General features: G+C 38.4%; 1 protein-coding gene across 6 annotated transcripts; it reads right to left on the bottom strand.

Moving 5' to 3' along the window:
• Positions 1–4082: 4082 nt before the first annotated feature.
• LOC149718483 (ATP-binding cassette sub-family C member 2-like) lies at positions 4083–13962 on the bottom strand. 6 transcript variants are annotated; one of them, XM_089848214.1, is made up of 11 exons: positions 13328–13962; positions 13040–13256; positions 12181–12960; positions 11009–11176; positions 9488–9663; positions 8213–8318; positions 7580–8095; positions 6217–6416; positions 5926–6052; positions 4546–5315; positions 4083–4473 (listed from the first exon to the last, which is right to left on the bottom strand). In XM_089848214.1, the coding sequence occupies exons 3-11, from the start codon at positions 12388–12390 to the stop codon at positions 4362–4364; spliced, it is 2385 nt and encodes a 794-aa protein (XP_089704340.1). In that variant the 5' UTR covers positions 12391–12960; positions 13040–13256; positions 13328–13962; the 3' UTR covers positions 4083–4361. The 6 variants fall into 6 exon arrangements, with proteins under 6 accessions (XP_089704340.1, XP_089704063.1, XP_089704192.1 ...); XM_089847937.1 differs by lacking the exon at positions 13040–13256 and having other exon boundaries at positions 12181–12551; positions 13328–13418; positions 13530–13962; XM_089848066.1 differs by having other exon boundaries at positions 12181–13256; positions 13328–13418; positions 13685–13962.
• Positions 13963–18720: the final 4758 nt, after the last annotated feature.

Raw genomic sequence — 18720 nt, 5'->3', positions numbered from 1 at the left:
ATAAAGGATCTTCGCTCGTAGAGTAATCAATAATGGAACTGAAAACATAAGTTACTGGTTAATTCGGTTTCTAAGTTTACTTAACTAATTGAAGCTTAGCCAACCCCTTGAAATCTCAACCTGTTTTAGAAACAGTTTTAACGATTATTCAGAGGAATGAAAACATTCAAACAGCTGAACTGAAAACATAAGTGAGTACATTCTATAATTCGGTTACTAATTTTATTTTATTCATTGCAGAGTGGCCAACCATTTGAAATCTTAACCTCTGTTAGAAACGGTTTTAAAGATTATTCAGAAGAATTAAAATAGTCAGACAGCTGACCCACAGAAACAGAAACTTTTATTGCTCGTGTGATTGGACCTTTGCTTCAGCATCAGCAAATAATCATCTGAGAGCAAATTTGTAACTTATATTCACGCTAGAAGTGAAACCCATGCACGATCTCTTTCCATTTATTTGCATTTGATTTCTCATAAATAGGCCTAATCACTTATGCAATGAAGTTTCATATACGGCTTAAAAAGAGAAAATGGTTACCCTGTCAAAAGGGCAGGGCCTACAGACACTACGTCGGATAGAACTTGAAAGACCACTCCAGCAATCAAGCAATGTCCAACTGTCCTCAACATGGGCCAAGCGACGGATTTGATTTGACATTCGGCTCTGCTTCGTACTTTCGAAAATCTTTTCGTTTGCATTTCATTGCCTTCACTTTCGATCTCAGCTTCGGGTTTCCAGTATTTTTCAAAAATGCACGAAACAGTCAGCGCTTGCTCCGCGTCATTCAATTCGCACATATCCGAGGGCTTCAGGGTTTTTTTCCAACCTTTCCACAGGTCACTACACTTCGTTAAAAATACAATGAGCGCGCGCTGTGTAAACTTCTAAGGAAAATTTATAAGAACTCAAGAACGGGACCACATTTACCTGGTAAGCCATGAATGAACAAAATGATGCGTCATCCTTCCTTGATTTCTTAATGTTTTAAAATAATCGTCTTTTTGTTAAATAATTTTAATAAAAAATTAAGCTTATATATGCCATAACAATGACACTAAACCTTATTGAGCGCTAAATCGAGAACGACAAGCAAAAAACAAGGGGTCCTTTTAACCAGTGTCGAACTTCTTTTACACAAAGTACAAAATATGTGAAGTATTACCATTTTGACTTGGATTGGGTACGCAGGCTTTTCGTAGTGTGGAGAGGTGTCACTCAGTGTGTGTAGTACGAGGGTAACTACTACTAAAGGATAAATTACCAACTCAATTACCAGCTCGAAGTAGTCATCTTTGTCGTTCTGAAATATTTCACGTTTTTATTTTGCCGTAAATTCCCGTAATATTATTATAAAATGGAAAGAAAACCTTGGCTTACTTGTAAATAGTATTTCATGATGGTTGATCTCAGTGTGATTGTTTGCGTTAATGCTAAGAGGAACCAAAACATAGTCAGGATTCCGGACAACACCGTGCCACCCCCTCTGCCGTAAATTATGAGGAATAACGCCAAGATCTTTAAGACGCGAGTGTTAAATTAAATTCATGGAAACTTTAGATACGGATATTTCTAAATCGTCTTACGTAAGTTGAAATTTGAAGAACGACCGCCAAATTGTCCACGACTTGAAAATTGCCGAAGTTTATTTGTTTGCCAAATTTTATGACGCTGATTACGGCCAGTAACAAAACTAAGAGCTGAAAACACGAAGCAAAACTAGTACCTACGTTTTTGGAACTTTCCGGACATTTTCCTTTAAAATAATTTCCCGAGAGGAGGAATAATCAGCGACGACATCGAGCTCAAACTGTACAGTGCATTTTGTGCCGTACAACGATAATCGTGGCTCGAAAAGGACTTACACTTTTCATAATTGAAAGATGAGAACAACGAACTCTTCGCCATTCCGTCTTGAAGATCAGCGCAATTTCTAATGGGAGTAACACCCAGAGTATCGAGCATGGCACCCAGACCAGAATGGTCTTTTGAAAACAGGGAGTGAAGTCCGGATCATCCGTGTACCAAGTCAAATTTCCGTCCTATTAAAAATAAATAAATACAGACTTCGTAATTAAACGAAAATGCCATCAATTAATATAATTATTGCCCAGGTAAAATAATAGTACTTGTAAGAATTATGGAGATGGGAGCTAATTATATCTTTGTGACTTCTGCTATGATAAAATAGCAGTAGTTAACACCAATCACACTGTTAATTTTATGTATTTATTTGGTTTTCAATAAAATTTAGTAATATGTTTTATAAATTTATTGCTGTAGGCTCAAAATCATTGATGTACTCGATGTTACTACTACTGTATTAAAATTATTAATATTAGTAAACATCTGCCTACCTAATACAAGTTGCGCTTAGGCCTGAAACTTAGCAATTTATTGTAACTGTTAACAAAAAATATGGAAAAAAACTTACCCAGAATCGAGATTCACAAAAGTCATCCAAAATAGAGGAACTCATTTTAAGATGATTAGCAATGAAATCTTTGCTAAAATCAAATAATTTGAGCCATTTATTTAACAGGCCAGTCGCTATGGTGTTATAGACCGACTAACTAATACTCTCAACGTTTTCGCAAAAACCGTAACGATGATTGCATAAAACTGTACGTGCAGACGTTGATCATAAACACAAGCGGGTTATAGAACGAATTCATCTACATTGGAGCTGAATAAAAAATGCCAGAGACTTTAGCCGATAAAATCGTTCTTTTATGAACTGTACATTTTGTCCTTATTCTTAGGGAAGATTATATACTTATCTTAGGATCCCTGATTGCAAAACATATATAATAAAATTAACGAGTAAAATTTATTTAACAATTTATTAGAGGAGATGAGATATTTTTTAATCGTGTGAGAATTTGGGGACCCCACATCTACGTAAATCCATCCGGGGCTCTCGTCACGTGCCTATTGCAGATAATGGGTAATTCAGGACTGATCAGATAGCCTTTCATCCCACAAAATAGCCACGAGGTCTCAATAATTAATGGTTCACTTTAAAAAATCATTCCATCAAGATTATTTCATTCTACTTTTAAAATTCACCGTTTTCGAAGCTGTTGGAGGTTTTCAACTTTTTGGAATAAACAGTGAATAATGTAGTGGAGTAGTGGAAGTAAAAGCCTCTGTACTGCAGACCTTGGTAAACGCGACTGTTCTATATCCCAAATAAAATTCCAGGCTTCTCGCTTTCAACGCTTTTATCCCACCTTTTCATGATAGAGTTAATACATATCTTATATATATATCTTATATATGGGATTATGGCGCGCGAATACTTGGACATCTTATAACTTCTCCTTAGTAAACTAGATATCGCTTCTTGGCAATACTCTGTGTGGTTTCCAAAATGCCTTTAGTTCATAATAAAGTTTCCACGAAAGTTCCGCTCTTCGTATAATTTGTAATGTTATGTTAACTAAGTTAATGGATTGTTAGAGACAAGTGTTAAAACATATTGTAATTTAAGATGATCTATGGTTTTAGATCAATTTACGAAGAACATAAAGTAAGCTATTGTAACGTTCATAAACCATCCACTGCGCCTGATTTATTCAACGTAAATAAAAGATAAACTAGAACAATACATACCTCAAAAAATTTAGTAAATTTAATTATTGTTGTATAATGAAAATGTTATCGTTGTAGCCAAGTCACGCACATTTTTCAATGGTCGACTGGAATATTTCAGCCAAGTACAGCCAGGACAATTATTGTGTTCGCGGGCCCGAAGAAAGTTACGTCCACTTCCTTGTCCATCTTAGATATGGAGACTCCAGTAAAGTTTGCAATTACAATTCACTCAATACAATTAAGTTCATTGAATTACATTCTGGTTTATGAAACTGACCAATGAAATTACTCGAATTCCTTTTTGATCTGTCGTCACTCTATCTGTTCAATCAAGGACTTTAATTTATATCGTAGTTTTTTTAAACCAAAAGCTCTCTTTGAAAGAATAAATTTACAATAGGCAATATTGAAGTAAACTTAAATTATGTATAGTGTAAATTAGATTCGAAGAAATTAAATTTAAGTACAGGTTTTTTTTGTTTTGTTTTATTGAATCGACTGTAGATTTAGCGGTAACTAATATCGATATTTAAAGGATAAGTGCCTTTTCAGTATATAAACGTTGCTGTTTCAAAAATAATATCACTAATATTGAAAAAAATTATAAGAATATGAGGTAAGGCTTGTGCGTAGTTTAGTTAATTAGTCAAGCGGTGGGGAAACTTTGCATGTCCCTACAAAGTTTCAACTTCCAAAGTTACACCAGAAGAATTTTCTTGTATCACATTAAAAGTAAGACATGGGTGCTTAAATTAAAGGTAATCTAGATTATGTTGGCATCTTTGGCCAAAGCGTAGAACATTGATTGTTCATTCCTCAAGAGAGCATATGGAGAGTCGAATTCCACAATGCGGCCCTGATCGAGAACCATCACCCTTTAAAAATTTAAAAGACATTAAATTAGGCAGTCACATTGGTAAGGCTGTTTAATAGTTTGGTATTCTAACCTGTCGTAGTCCAAGATGGTGTTCATTCTGTGGGCAATGGTGATGATGGTAGAGTTGGCGAATTCCTTTTTTATGGTCTCTTGAATGAGATCGTCAGTGTCCATGTCGACCGAGGCCGTCGCTTCGTCCAAGATCAAGATCTTGGTGTTCCTTAATAAAGCACGAGCCAAACAGACCAACTGACGCTGCCCGACACTAAGATTGTGCCCCCCTTCAGCCACGGGGTGATCCAGTCCCTGCTCGAGTGACGCCACGAAGGGTTTCAGGTGCGAGTGTTCGAGGGCGGCCCACAGTTGCTGGTCATCTTTTTGTTCAAAAGGATCCAGGTTGAGTCTGAGTGTGCCCGAGAAGAGGACGGGCTCTTGGGGAATGATGGTCAGACGCGATCTCAAATCGGACAAGCCCAATCTCTCCACTTCCACTCCGTCTATGACGATCTGACCGCGCACCCCCTCGATGAGTCGGAACAGTGCCAGCGTTAGAGACGACTTTCCCGCGCCTGTCCGCCCCACCACGCCCACCTTCTCTCCGGCATCGACCTTGACATCTATGTCCTTCAAGACCAAATCCAACCCTTCGCGATATCTGGTGCTATAGTCCTGGAATATGATTTGTCCTCGTTGAGGCCAGTCAGCAAGTGGTTGACTTTCTGGTTTCTCCCACTCGGCCTCGGACTCCAAATGACAGTATTCGTCAATTCTTTCTATAGAGACTATATTTGATTCCAAACCCGTTGTGGTACCAATGAAGAATTTTAGACATTGCAGAAGCTGTTACATCAAAATTTTAAAATAGTACTGTATTTTTATTGTTCAACGTGAACGAAATACCAGCATAATTCCTTTTCAAAACTTAGGGTTCAAATTATCGTTAGCCAATTAGATTAAAAAATATAATATTTTTCATAAATAAGACCTGATAACGACTTAAATGGTATATAACCAAACGTACAGTGTGGAAAAGATCAGACCTTCACCTTCTTTTGCGGACAACCCCCAATACTGCCAAGGGATGCTGACTCTATACTAAATTAACAAAAACTGTCTTTGTAGAAAAAGACGGGAAAAAGTAAGAAATAAGTGTAGATAATTAATTGCCTGTAGTTGCAGATATTAAATTTTCACTTTTGAACATGATTATAAACATCAATTATTTGAAAAAATTCTTATCTTAGTTTTTTTTTCCTACTAACGCCTGCATAAAATTCCATCCCGAGATAATTTTTGTTAATTCAGTACCTATTGGTTCTTTTGAATTCACCCACTTTAGCGACGTTTCACTATTACGCTTGTATCAAGAGTTAAATGAAAAACCAGCAGATATTTTAGCTTGTTCAAAAGATTCTAATTTACTCGCTTCGTTTTCATTGGTAGCTCTTACCCGATCGGCATTAGCCAAGATGAATCCCACAAAATCAGCTGACAGAGTCCCTTTGCTCATAACTACAAAAAATGCGGTGCAAAACATCAAGCAATTGCCCAAGATATTGTAGCGTACTGTCAGCCATCTGGAAAGAAATTGGATTTTATTCAATTGGCAAAATTTGAAGCGATTTAAAATGCCCGCTTTGCTTGCATTAACAGCACTTTTCAAACCAAAGGCAAAAATATGGTGCTGTCGCTCCAAATTGAAAAATACGCTTATGAAACAAGGCTTTAATGACGCAATTACCTTTGAGCCATGTTCATCATGTAGTTAGCGGCAGTGCATTCATCGATCAGTTTCAGGAACTGCCCTTCGAAATTCTCTCCAGCGTCACACGCTCTGATTACATTGCTGCCAGCAACAGATCCTTCCACGTACGAAAACAAGAAGGAATTTCTCAGGCTTGATATCCGCTTGAATTGACGATTGCTCGACATCAAAAAACGCTGCGAAAGATACGGGAGAATCTTAAATTCTAGAAGTAAACCCAACGGGAGTGGGTGCTAGCAAGCCGAGGAAGCGGGGTAAGACGCGCGTGCCATCTAGAACAATTTGTAATAAAATATAATAGTGCCAACACACTTTAAAAGATTCGACATTTCAAAGACTTGTAGTTACTTGATTTTCGCGGGGAAAGCTCTTTGTGGCGAAGTCTTATGTATAGGACAGTCGTGGTGACAAGGTCTCTTTCCCTCTTCTCAAAGGGATGCATAATCCGTTATAAAGGGGCTTGTCAAGAACTATATATTGAAGTATTAGTTTTAATATTTCGTGGAGTAGTGACTGGGCAATGTAACGTGACTGTAAACGTGGAATGACTCAGAGGAAATGTACAAGGGAAATGCACATATAGCGTTTGCCTCTATTTAAAAATTTAGGGTGTATAAGTTGGGCAACTTCCGATAAGCGATAACACAAGGTGAATAATCTAACACCAAGGACCTAGCTTTCCAGCTTAGGAATGAGGGTATTGTGTGTCAGGTTCTCTCTAACGAACGTCTCATCTCGAGTGTTCCTAAAACTTGATATCCCAAGGCTAGGCCGAATGTATCTACTGTAGAGTAAATGGTGGTTGAACACCCAAAGTTTTTCTCTCCTAACATTTTTTCTTGGCGCCAACTAACATCAGCCGCGGAAAACTGGGTCTCACTAAAAAAAATTCCACCCCCCTTAGCAATCCGCACGATACGCCGTTGCCATAAAAAACGTAAACACCGTGGATGAACCCTCCATGCTTGAACTTACTCAGATAAAAAAAATTAGCCCCGTCTGTTTTACTTCACTCTCCACCGCTGTGGAGCGCTGTTTCAAAAGCTCGTTCTCGGTCGTGGCCGAGATTTTAGAAATTTTATCTCTCCATTCAAGCGAGCTCCGTTGGAAACTTTAAAAAGCTTAACGTCAGAACTTTCAGACACAGAGGCTACGGCAAAAAATCTTACATAGGAACTTGGTGTAAGATTATTCTACTTGTGGCGATAAGAAAAAGCGCAATTGCGTGAACCTTTGGGAAACCAATCGATACGAATTTCGTGTTAATCGACGACAATTAACAAAGTGAGTGTGATAATGAAAAAATACTAGTAATTGGAGACTGAAAACGAGTTCCTACCTGAAGTAAAAGGTATCCAACGACAACAATAATGTACGGAATTATGAATAATGGTAAATAAACTGCAATTCCTAACGGATAAACAACTAAATATATCAATCCCCAATTGGTTAGCATTAACATTCCAGGTAATTGCTGGTCAAGGGCGTCGATATCTTGGGAAAAACGATTGAGTATCCTTCCAACGGGTGTCGTGTCGAAGAAAGACATGGCAGAACGACATACGCTGTCGAGCATTTTCCCATGTAGACAGTTTGAAGCTCGTAGACAGCGAAAGACGTTGATGATTACATTCATAAATGAGAAAATGGCTTGGCCTAGACCAAGAACGAATAAGACCGCTATACGGAAGTCCTTGTTCGCTTTAAAATCTTCCTTGGAGTCTGCGCACCACAGAGACAGCCAGTACACTGCAGCGAAATTAAAGAGGGCACAACAGGTGGTTGTTACTTGGAACATCGCACACCATATTATACCAAAGGCTTTAAAATATTTTTTGTATCGGGATGCGGATATCTGAAAAAGTGCAAATGCGCAATTACATTTTCACGAGGTTTAATGTGTGTAGATAATTTTAGTTCTCAAGAAACCCAAATAAGTTCTAACTCCCCTCGAATTTTAAATAGCACATACATTTCCTTCTTTGAGCGTCTCTTTAGTCATGAGTTTTGCCTCATCTTCACCCGAGACTTTTCCTTTTGATGCAAGATGAGATCTCTGAACTGCATTATTTATTATACTGCAAAAATTGCAATACCAAATTTCATATAAATAAGCAAAGCGTGTTCAACTTGAAAGAATCAATAGAGTAATATCGGTAGAGAGGGGGAGTGAACTGTGTATCCCCCTCGTTGAAGGCAACTTTGTATTAGAGAATACTATTTGCCTTCGGAAGGGGGGATATCACTAAGGTAAGAGATAGAGGGTTATGACGTTGCCATATAAGTGAAAGATATTACTCTATTGAAGAAATTTCAAATAAGGGCTATATCTACAAACAGTTCACGTAACATAATGGTTATGCACCAAGAAATTCTCCTGGTTATTCTGTACAGTCAGGAATACATAGATTTAGTACTTGAAATCTTTAAGAGGCCATTTTATGGGCCTGGGTGTCTGACGGAAAGGGGAGGAGGTGTAGAAAGCGTCACCGTTGACGTCATGCATAATTTATTTGACGTATTTTGCGACCTGCGCCGCGACTCCCGCGACCTATGCGCGGTGAACCCGAATGTAAACATGATACGTCGTCTGAACGAGTAGACCTAGGATTATTTTTCTGAAAAAAAGGCGAAAATACTTGGAGACTTGCTTTCAGTTAAGAACTCGATATTGGGTGGAGTAACAATATAATTCCTTCCACTCTTCACCAAAGTTATACAAAAACAAAACATCAGAATCCCTATGCAAAGGCTTAGGGTTTAAGGCGAAGTAAACGTCATCTTTTCTCAAAATTATTTATTATAGCATTCGTTTTCAATACTGAATTTCGAGCTACACTAACTTCTAAATCGTCGACTTTAGTTACAGTTAGAGAAATTTCCGCCTCACAAACGTCGTTAACGTCAAACTGTTCCAAGTTCTCGCACTTCCCGAACATTTCAGAGCCGAAACTGATGCAGACGACAGATTAAAAGGTCATGATCTCGATCTGTCCCACACATTCGCATAACCAGTGAGACGCGAGGAAGGAGGAGCAAGTGGTTTAAAAGTTTTTGGCGCTTCCCCTCACAGTCAATCAGATATTTGTGTGGGGTCTATGGCCTCTTAAAGATTCCCAGTAGTAAATCTATGTATTCCTGGTACAGTACATAGTAAATTTCTATGGCTGGAAGGTTTTTCGCTTTTCTACTATGCTACTATGTACTGGCGGTATAGCTGTGTAGATTTAGCTCGAAATCTACTCACGATGGGTCTTCTTTATTCTCGTCGCTCATGTGTTGCGCGAAATAATCTCTGGCCATTCCCTGGCGACTCATGATTTCGTCATAGGTTCCCCTCTCGATGATTCGTCCGTTGTTCATGAAGAAGATCTCGTCCACTTCTCGGATGAAGCTCAAGTTGTGCGTCACAAAAACTCTCGTCTGTAAGACAATGAATTGCTATTTGTTGAGCGAGCAAGGAAATACCAAACAGAAGCAACTTTCAAAAGCGAGAGACTCATTAGGTTTCATCCCAAGTCTCGTTGGACGTCTTCAGTGTAGAAATTTTATTCCCGTTTTCCGACTAGTTTTTTTGGGAAAGAAACTTTTTTATCTCCGTGCACCAAAAATCAAAACGTTTAACGCTCTCACTTTTACCGTTTCCTCTTCTTACTACCACAAAAGAGGTTACAAAAGGGGGTAGAAGAAGGCTAGGCGGAAGAGTTCCTCAAGTGATTTGTTCTTTACACGTAAGTAAAGTCATAAAATTTTGATTTGGATCAGTTTTTGGTTAATGTTCGCTCTCGATTTTTTAATATGATGCTCATTTTCCGATGACTTAACTAGCGTAGTTAAATAATATCCTCATAAAATTCTATGATCTTAACTAGAACGACAGTTTTTTTAAAAAAAGCTACCGGTTCCCTAACCCTAATGCGGCTTTTACAAACGCAATGTTTTGCACAGTTTAAATGAGGAACATCTATGAAATTCATCAGCTTATAGATTGTTCCCAAGACTAATTGTGCAAATCAAAATCCATCATGATGTTGAATGCCCAATATTTTGAAAACGAAAACCTTTAAACTTTATTGGACAAATATTGATTAAATAGGCCTTTTAGAAAGTTTTTACGGCTTGCGCACCTTGTTGATTTGTCCCGCCGCGCCTGCGCATTATAACAGCCATACGTCACCAAAATTCTCTCTGACGTGACGTCACTAACCTTAACCGTTAAGCCTAGGCTTCCATAGCCCATTTTAAGCGATGGATACACAGGAGAACGAGTAAGTTATTTTAAATATTAATTAATTAGAGGAACAAACGCGCTAAAAAAAGCCCACCATTTTATCAGTCTGCTTTATCTCTCCAAATCTTGCCTCCAGTTCGTGTTTTTTATAACACAAAACTGGCTGAACTGAACTGACTCAATTTGAACTACAAGAGGGGCCAAGTACCCATAATTCCTTTAGAACTTTCTGTAAAGGCCTATTTTTTTCATTTATATAGGCTAGTGTCGTAGACTGTGTATCCTACCCTCTAGGCGCTCTTCTTAGAGGGGAATAGGGGATCCAACTGATTTAAATCAAACAACCCTGGGCGTGGCTTTGGCATACGTAGTATACTGACACTTATCTATTGAATATATTTTTGTCACAAAAAAAAGTTTATGTTGAGGCCTTATACCGCATACAATTTTATACTATCAAGGTTTAAAAGAAACAACGCGTCGAGAACTCATTTTGATTAATGGTCGCTTAACTCTTTCAAGAGTAGCATTAATTACTTTTTTTCGAAGTAATCCCTTTGGTCCGATGACTTCGTTGAAGAGATGTTTGGCTACGTGCGGGTCAACCGCTCCCAAAGAATCATCAAAGAGATAAACATCGTCATCGCGATAAATTGCTCTGGCCACGTTGATCCTTTGCTTTTGACCACCGCTCAAGTTGATACCCTATCATGTAAAGTTAGTAAATGACGACCTTATTAATGAAAGCAGCCACCTATGGAACTATGAATGAAACATGGTTTTTCGAGTGCAGCGCATTGGTAGTATTTTAAAATCTATTATCCCAGCTTCCGTGAAACAGACCTTATATGAAAGGTGTTCATTGAGCGTGTGTTCGATAACATCTACTGCCCTTTGTTAAGATTACGGAAGCACGACACATCTCATGATTATTAGCGAATCGAAGGTCTTGATAGTGTAATCAGGTTAAGTCACACTGAATTCTGGACACACTACTATAGCGTTACTTCATATGAATATACGCGCGTTTGGTCTTTATTTCTATACGTCTTGAATAAGCCAGGAAAAATAACAACCTTTCTTTATTTTAACCCCAAACCGTCTTTAAATGGCAGTGCCATGAATCTGGGAGCAGTAGAAAAGCAGATGTATTGTGTGGTGAACCAGTATTCTACACCGAGAGCCTAAACTCCCCCAGTGGGACAAAAGAATGTGGAACGAGGTTATTTTGGTTCCTCACGTGGATAAATGTTTCTATATTAATTTACTATTAAGCGGCCTCTCTCCGAAACAAAATGAACTATTTTAAAAACGTTCCGTACTAATTTCGCAGTTACAGACAACGGACGCTTCTCTTTTTCCTTATCAAGTTCTCACAAGAGGGCAGTTTGTAGTGCTAGTTTATGGGAAGCTAATGCCACTTGCCACGTGATAAGCGATAGCCAAGTTTTCCCTTTCTCCCGTTGTTAGAGTTAAGATTCAAGGTCGTCAGTTAAAAAAGTGCGAACACATCTTCTTTTCTACTCCCCATTCATAAATAGACGCAGAGGATTCCCAAAACCAGATTCCCATACTTTTTCGCAATCAATAACTTCATTGCCCCAATTTTTTTATATTTTTTTTGCTTCGACGCCACTTCGGCGTAAATCCAAATTTTGTTCATAAGTCAGTTGTTTTCTCAAATCATTTCTGGTTCCAACAATACATACTCTTTCACCGATCTCCGTTTCGTCCTCAGCAGGTAGCTGGTCGAGGTCTGGTTGTAGGGCGCATGCGCGTATCACGTTGCTGTATCTTTTCTGGTCCATGTCGTCGACGAAGAGTATATTCTGTCTGAGTGATGTGTTCTGTACCCAGGGTTGTTGAGTGACGTATCCCACTCTCCCGGCCACTCTCACCTCCCCCTCCATTTTCTGCATCTCGGAAACAAGAGCGGACAAAAGTGAAGACTTGCCACAGCCCACTGGACCCACCACGGCCACCAATGAGCCGGGGGACACTTTCAAATTAATGTCCTGAAGAGAAGCTCCTGCTTCGTCTTCCAAGTTCCACTTAAACGTTCCTTTCTCGATCTCAATTGCTGGAATTTTAACATTGGTCTAAATTTACTAATTGTGAGCTCAAAAATATCTGAAAACAATCTTAAAGCGACTTCAGGTTTTCCTCTTTAAGAAAGACATGCTGATTGGCCTATTTTACACAAAAAGGTTTTAAAGGAGTTCGTTAATTTTTGGCGGTGACGTCTGCTTCTAAAATTGATTATTGTGCTAAATCAGGATTCCTTTTTTTGCTGCGGAATAAAATCAACTATGGAAATAAACCTGATCATTATATTTGAATATCTTTGTTTATAACAATTCCTTGGATAGGTGGGTTTGGTTCTGGAGAAGAATTGTCTCTTTCTCCACGCTCAAGTTCGCTTTTAACCACAATCAGGAATCCATAGATTTTTCTACTTTGATTTTTTAACAGGTCATTTTCTGGACTTTCTGCTTGAATTAAAAGGAAGGACCTGTAGAAACTGTCACTACTGAAGTCATACTTAATGTATTTTAACATAGAAACTACGTGATATTGACGTAGCTAGCTGCCTGCGCTGAAATTTCCGCGGCCTATGAGCGTCGAATCCGAATGTAAAAATGTTCTCTTAGCGTGTTCTGAACACCGCCATAGGATCGAGGAAGGAGGAGCGGAGGGCTTAACAAAGTTTCAAGTCCTTCCCTTATCCACAATCAGATATTAGCATGGGTTCTATGGCTTCTTAAAGATTTCAAGTAGAAGATATCTATGTATTCCTACCTCAATTAATTTTGAGGCAGAAATTGCTGCCGGAAAGTACCTAATTAATTGACATACCGAAATGGGCGTCACTAGCCATCTGCTCCACGTAACGCTTAGTTTCCCCACGGCTCAACAAGTTTGAAATTCTTCTTACCGAGACGTGTGTCTGTAATTAAGAACTTAGTTGAATTTATAGTTATTATGAGATGTTTCAACTAAAGGGAAGGTCAACATGAAAATCCTGCACGATTTTTCTCTTCTAAAATCAATACTTTACTGTTGGGAAAATGTTTTGTACTTAATGATTCCAAATATAATTTCGAAACTTTCTTTTACAGTAGGGCGATGACAATCGAATGATATATAATATTAGAAGTGCATATATTAAAACCAAAAGTATCAATCAAGCAGGCAAAAAGTGCCAGGTCATACCCGTTTTCCCAATTTCCAACTGAGTCAAAACAAAATTGTCTAAAAATTAAGATGTCTGTTAGTTTTTTAGAGCTGGTTGTTTTTTTAAGAAGTTATTCTTTGCGTTTCATTCGTATTAGAGATACGAGTTTCTGAAGAAGTCTGTAAATATCTATACACGATAAAAAATACATTTTGCTTAGAGTATGCAGACTGACTCACTCTACCCGATGAAATGAACAATAACCTTACAGCCAGTGGTTAAATATAGGTTAACTAAGGCGAAAAAAAACAAATAAACAATTCAAATGACGTTACTAAAACTGCCTGTGATTGGATGAGTTCGACGTTAGATGTACTTTTGTTAATATTGAAAATTGTGCAAAAAAACACCAAATTGTTTAAAACTTTCAGAAATCAAGAAATATTCATGTCCTTGATTACCAGAAAATAGTTAATAAATTTAGTAGAAGAAGGAAAAAGCTGATTTATATTTTGACCCTCCCTGACACCATTCGTACCAAAACAAGGGTATTTACTAAATCCGGAAAAGTAAGCATTGATATCGCTAATAATCGTGCCAACTGATAGGACACGAAAGCTTTCCTTGAGGTGAGAAAGTTATCGTCGTCTAGTAATACGTACATAGCGAAACACGGTGATGTAATCTGAAAATTTAAAATCAATATCTGTTGGAATTTAAATAAAAACGTAGTTAAAGAGTGTGTAAGCCTTAAGGGATAAAGCATTAAGTTTAATGAAAAGAGATGGGACCACTAAAAGTAAAACCAGGGATTAAGGAACGTTAGAGGGAGTGTTGATCTAATGCTAAAAAACTGTCATACAGTGGCAAATGGGAAAGAAAGTCGGGGTAGGAATTTTTATCTCCGTTCCACAATTTTAGCTAACGCGCAGGCGCGAGTGATGTCGTTTACTACCGCCAGTAGAGAGAATTTAAAATTTTTTAAATTCTCTCTGCCGCCAGCTTCCGCTTCCATCGACTGCTGCCCCACTCACTCTGTTCAACCAACAATCACCGTCTGTTGGGAGGAAACCGAGGCTTAATAAAAAAGTTTTTTTTGTAACGCTTGTAGTAATGATTCAAGGTATTCGCTTAAAAATATATGAAAGGAATATCCTTCCACGCGTTTCCAAAGCCAAAAACCCAGATAGCAAATTGTAGAAGATGGATATTAGCTTCCACTAGCTTCTATTCACATTCAATAAATTTCAAGCTTTGTTTTTGGTTTGGGAAATGGTTTGAAAACGATATTTCCCATGTCGGGTCTTGTTAAATACTTATAGGTTACTTGAACAATTAAAAAACAACACTTCTTATAGTTAACCATGGCAGAAATTCAAACACGAACTTCCCCTTCTAGTTCAAAGCCGGTTGTTAATTTTGACGCATGCGCGCGGACACCGCGATGAGACCCCGAGTCAGCGCCAGAGTGAGAGACGAGTTTAGCCACGAAGCGAACGAACGCGCCTAATCACTTCAACACTCCCTCTCAAGTCTCTCCTCCCTGGTAAAACCAACTTCAACCCGGGTTTTTATTTCATCGCTGAAATGTGGCGTTATCGAAATTCTTAAGACTAACGAAAGCCTAGAGATTTCAGGGACATCTGTTTTATGAGACGAGTGAGAAAGTTGGAGTAGAATATAATTCTTAGCCGAAATCTCTACTGCTCTAGCTTCTATGTGCCCCATTATCGATAATAATAATTTAATTCTTGAAAATGTTTTACGTTCGTACCAAAACCGGTATGATAGCAGATATAAATAGGGTTATTCCTTGGAAGAGGCCTTGTTTCTTCATGAGTGCAATTTCTTTCTTCCTGATTTCAAGAACGATTCTCTGAAATGATCTCTCCCAGGCGTACAACTTCAAGACGCGGATTCCGTTCAAGATTTCAACGATCATTTTCATTCTATTGTCTTTCAGCTTCATCAGCTCAATCTAATAACAAGAAAATTAAAGCAACCATTCACATAAACTAAACAGTTTATTTTCGCCTCAATAAAGCTCATCAGTCAACAATGAGTCTGATAAGAAAGCATCGGCGGGTGGATACATTGTTTGAAATTCGTCATGGGCACATTTTGATAACATAGTATTCGATCTATTTTACTGCAATTTCGCGGAAAACAAGGACACGTTGTCTTATTCCACTTCATGTGGAGTCTTTGTAACTCTCGCCAGTGACGTATTTCAAATCATTTTTACCCACCCGCCGATGCATTCTTTATGGTTTCTCTAGCAGTCGAGTTTCAAAATCGTCGGTGTTTAAAGGTACTACAATGAAAGCTCGCTACCGTTGTGTCCATTTTTAATCATAGCAGGCTGTTTTAAGCGAGTTTTCTATCTCTACTGTACGTAGTGATAGAAATTACGCGTATGTTTCCGATTACGGTCTAGTGGGGTTTTAGTTGAATAACATATACCTGCAACTCTTTGTATTTCTTCGTGCTGAGATAGTTTAGTGGAAGAAGAATTACAATAGGTACAATTCCAGAAAAGGCTGAATAGCCGAGTTCTTGATAAATGAAGGCGATGCACAGTACTGTCTGCACCGGAACCGACCACAACAGGCCCAGTTGCGGTGAAAGAATTTCGAATCTGTTCGTATCAACGTACATCGTATTCAGTAATTCGCCCATTGTCAGGTCATGTCGATCGCTGCTCGACAAGCGAAATGTCTGTTTCGACGAATCTCATTAATGAAATGGCGTCCCACTATCACGATAACACTATCTTACTTTTTTGTACAGAACGTGCATGGTGGCGGATTTGAGTCTCAGTCCTAGTTTGGTGTGGAAAATGGCGCTTCCTTCTTGCAACAAAGATTGCACGAGACCCGCCAAACCGTAAAGGCAAGCGTAGAAAATCCCCTTCCATAAAGGATCTTCGCTCGTAGCGTAATCAATAATGGAACTGAAAACATAAGTCAGTATATACTGGTTAGTTCGGTTTCTAAGTTTACTTAACCAATTGCAGCTTAGCCAACTATTTGAAATCTCAACCTCTTTTAGAAACAGTTTTAACTATTATTCAGAGGAATGAAAACCTTCAAACAGCTGACCAACAGAAACAGTAAATGCCATTGCTGAGGTAAATGGACTTTTCTCTGTGCTTCAGTATGTGCAAAGAACCAACTTAGTTCCTTAGTTGCTGCTAGTTGAAATGGCAGCAACAAAGGAATTTAATATCACGCTTTATGTGAAATTCGTGTACAATCTTGTGCTTCTTATTTGAATTTAATTTTATATTCTTGATTTCCTATAACTAATTCTAAGAGAGATTCAGTCATTCCATTTTGATCTCTTGTCTTTTACTTTTTTTCTATTTGTCCATTAAGACACTTTTTATCATTTATGATATCATGATGTGACTTATGTGTCTCAAAAAAGTGATCTTGTTTACCCTGTCAAAAGGGCAGGACCGATAGACACTAGGTCTGACAGAACTTGTAAGACCACTCCAGCTATCAAGCAAGGTCCGATTGTCCTAAACAAGGGCCAAGTGATTGAATTGCTGTGATTGTTGGTTCTATTTCGTTCTTCCGAAAAGTTTTTCATTTCCATTTCATCGATAACACTATTTTCCTCAGCTTGGGGCTTCCAGTGTTTTTCGAAAAGGCGAGAGACAGTCAGCGCTCGCTCCGAGTCATTCAAGTCGTACACATCCGACGACTCCAGGTTTCTCTTCCAACCTTTCCACAGGGCGCTACAATTAAAGAAAATCTTTAAAGTTAGAATTAAAATACAATTAGCTGCACTGTAATGACTTCTTCGAGTATGGGCGATAAATGAGAACACAAGAACGGAACCAGATTTACCTGGTAAGCCAAGAATGAACCACGCGTGAACAGAACGATGCATCTTCTTCCCTTGATTTCTTAATGTTTTAAATTGAAAAATTAAATGTATATGTGGAATAACAGGCTTACATACATCTTATAAGAATCACTGTTTAGCAATTTTCTAAACGTCTTTTGGCGATTTTGTGGGAAGAGCTAGACTATCATTATGTATAACGAATTTTACGTAGCGAGAAATCTATGGCGCTAAATGTTCAAACATGAGCACCCACCTGGTCTCACGCTGCTCCAGCAATGAAATTACAGTTAGGAAAACATCAAATTTACGGGACGGATAGTATACTCGAGCCCGGCCCACAAAAACACCGCATAGAAATTAACATTTGATATATGAGGGCACAAATCATTTCTGCCCATACGTATGACGCTAAAAACTTAGTGAGAGCTATGACCCGCCTCTTCTTTCATACCCCCCCCCCCGTCCCAGGCAAGGGGGTCCGGGACTTTGACAAGTACCCAGATTACTCTCTTCTCCATTCCTACTTCTAAAATTAAATCTATCCCTGATATTACGTAAACAACAATATGTGTGAAGTATTACCATTTTGCAGTCGATTTCGCACGCATGTTTTTCGTAGTGCGGAGAGGTGTCGCTCAGTGTGTGCAATACGAGGGTAACTACTACTAAAAAGTAAATTACCGACTCAATTACCAGCCCGGAATAGTCATCTTTGTCGTTCTGAAATATTTCGCGTTTTTATTTTGCCATAACATTATTATAAAATGTAAAAGAAACCTTTCCGTACTTGTAAATAGTATTTCATGATAGTTGACCTCAGTGTGATAGTTTGCGATAGTGTTAAGAGAAACCAAAACATAGTCAGGATTCCGGACAACACCGTGCCACCCCCTCTTCCGTAAATTATGAGGAGTAACGCCAAGATCTGAAACACGCGAGCTCAGATTATTTCATCAGAACGTAAGATACGGATTTCATTAAATTATTTTACGTAAGTTCCAAATTGGAGAACGACCGCCAGATTATCAACGACTTGAAAATAGCCCAGGTATATTTGTTTACCAAATTTAAGATGCTAATTGCGGCCAGTAGCAAAACCGAGAGCTGAAAAAAATAAAAACTAGTACCGACGTTTTAAGAACTTTTCGAACATTTTCCTTTAAAATAATTTCCCGGGATAATGAATAATCAGTGCCGAGAACGTTCTCCTACTGTA

The sequence above is a fragment of the Phalangium opilio genome, unplaced genomic scaffold (genome assembly GCF_054372755.1).
Source record: "Phalangium opilio isolate 3A_F unplaced genomic scaffold, DU_Popi_V2 ptg000002l_1, whole genome shotgun sequence".
Taxonomy (NCBI): domain Eukaryota; kingdom Metazoa; phylum Arthropoda; class Arachnida; order Opiliones; family Phalangiidae; genus Phalangium; species Phalangium opilio.
The sequence above is the reverse complement of the archived record's forward strand: the minus strand, read 5'-3'. Positions and strand labels throughout refer to the sequence as shown.

Bases quoted from the DNA above. Each gene is read 5' to 3' on its own strand.
- LOC149718483 (XM_089847937.1), bottom strand. From the start codon at position 13,349: ATGGCTAGTGACGCCCATTTCG. The intron at 11,177-12,180 runs GTATGTATTGTT...TTTACATGATAG, and splicing joins AAACGGAGATCGGTGAAAGA to GGTATCAACTTGAGCGGTGG. The intron at 6,053-6,216 runs GTAATTGCGTCA...ATTTCTTTCCAG, and splicing joins ATGATGAACATGGCTCAAAG to ATGGCTGACAGTACGCTACA.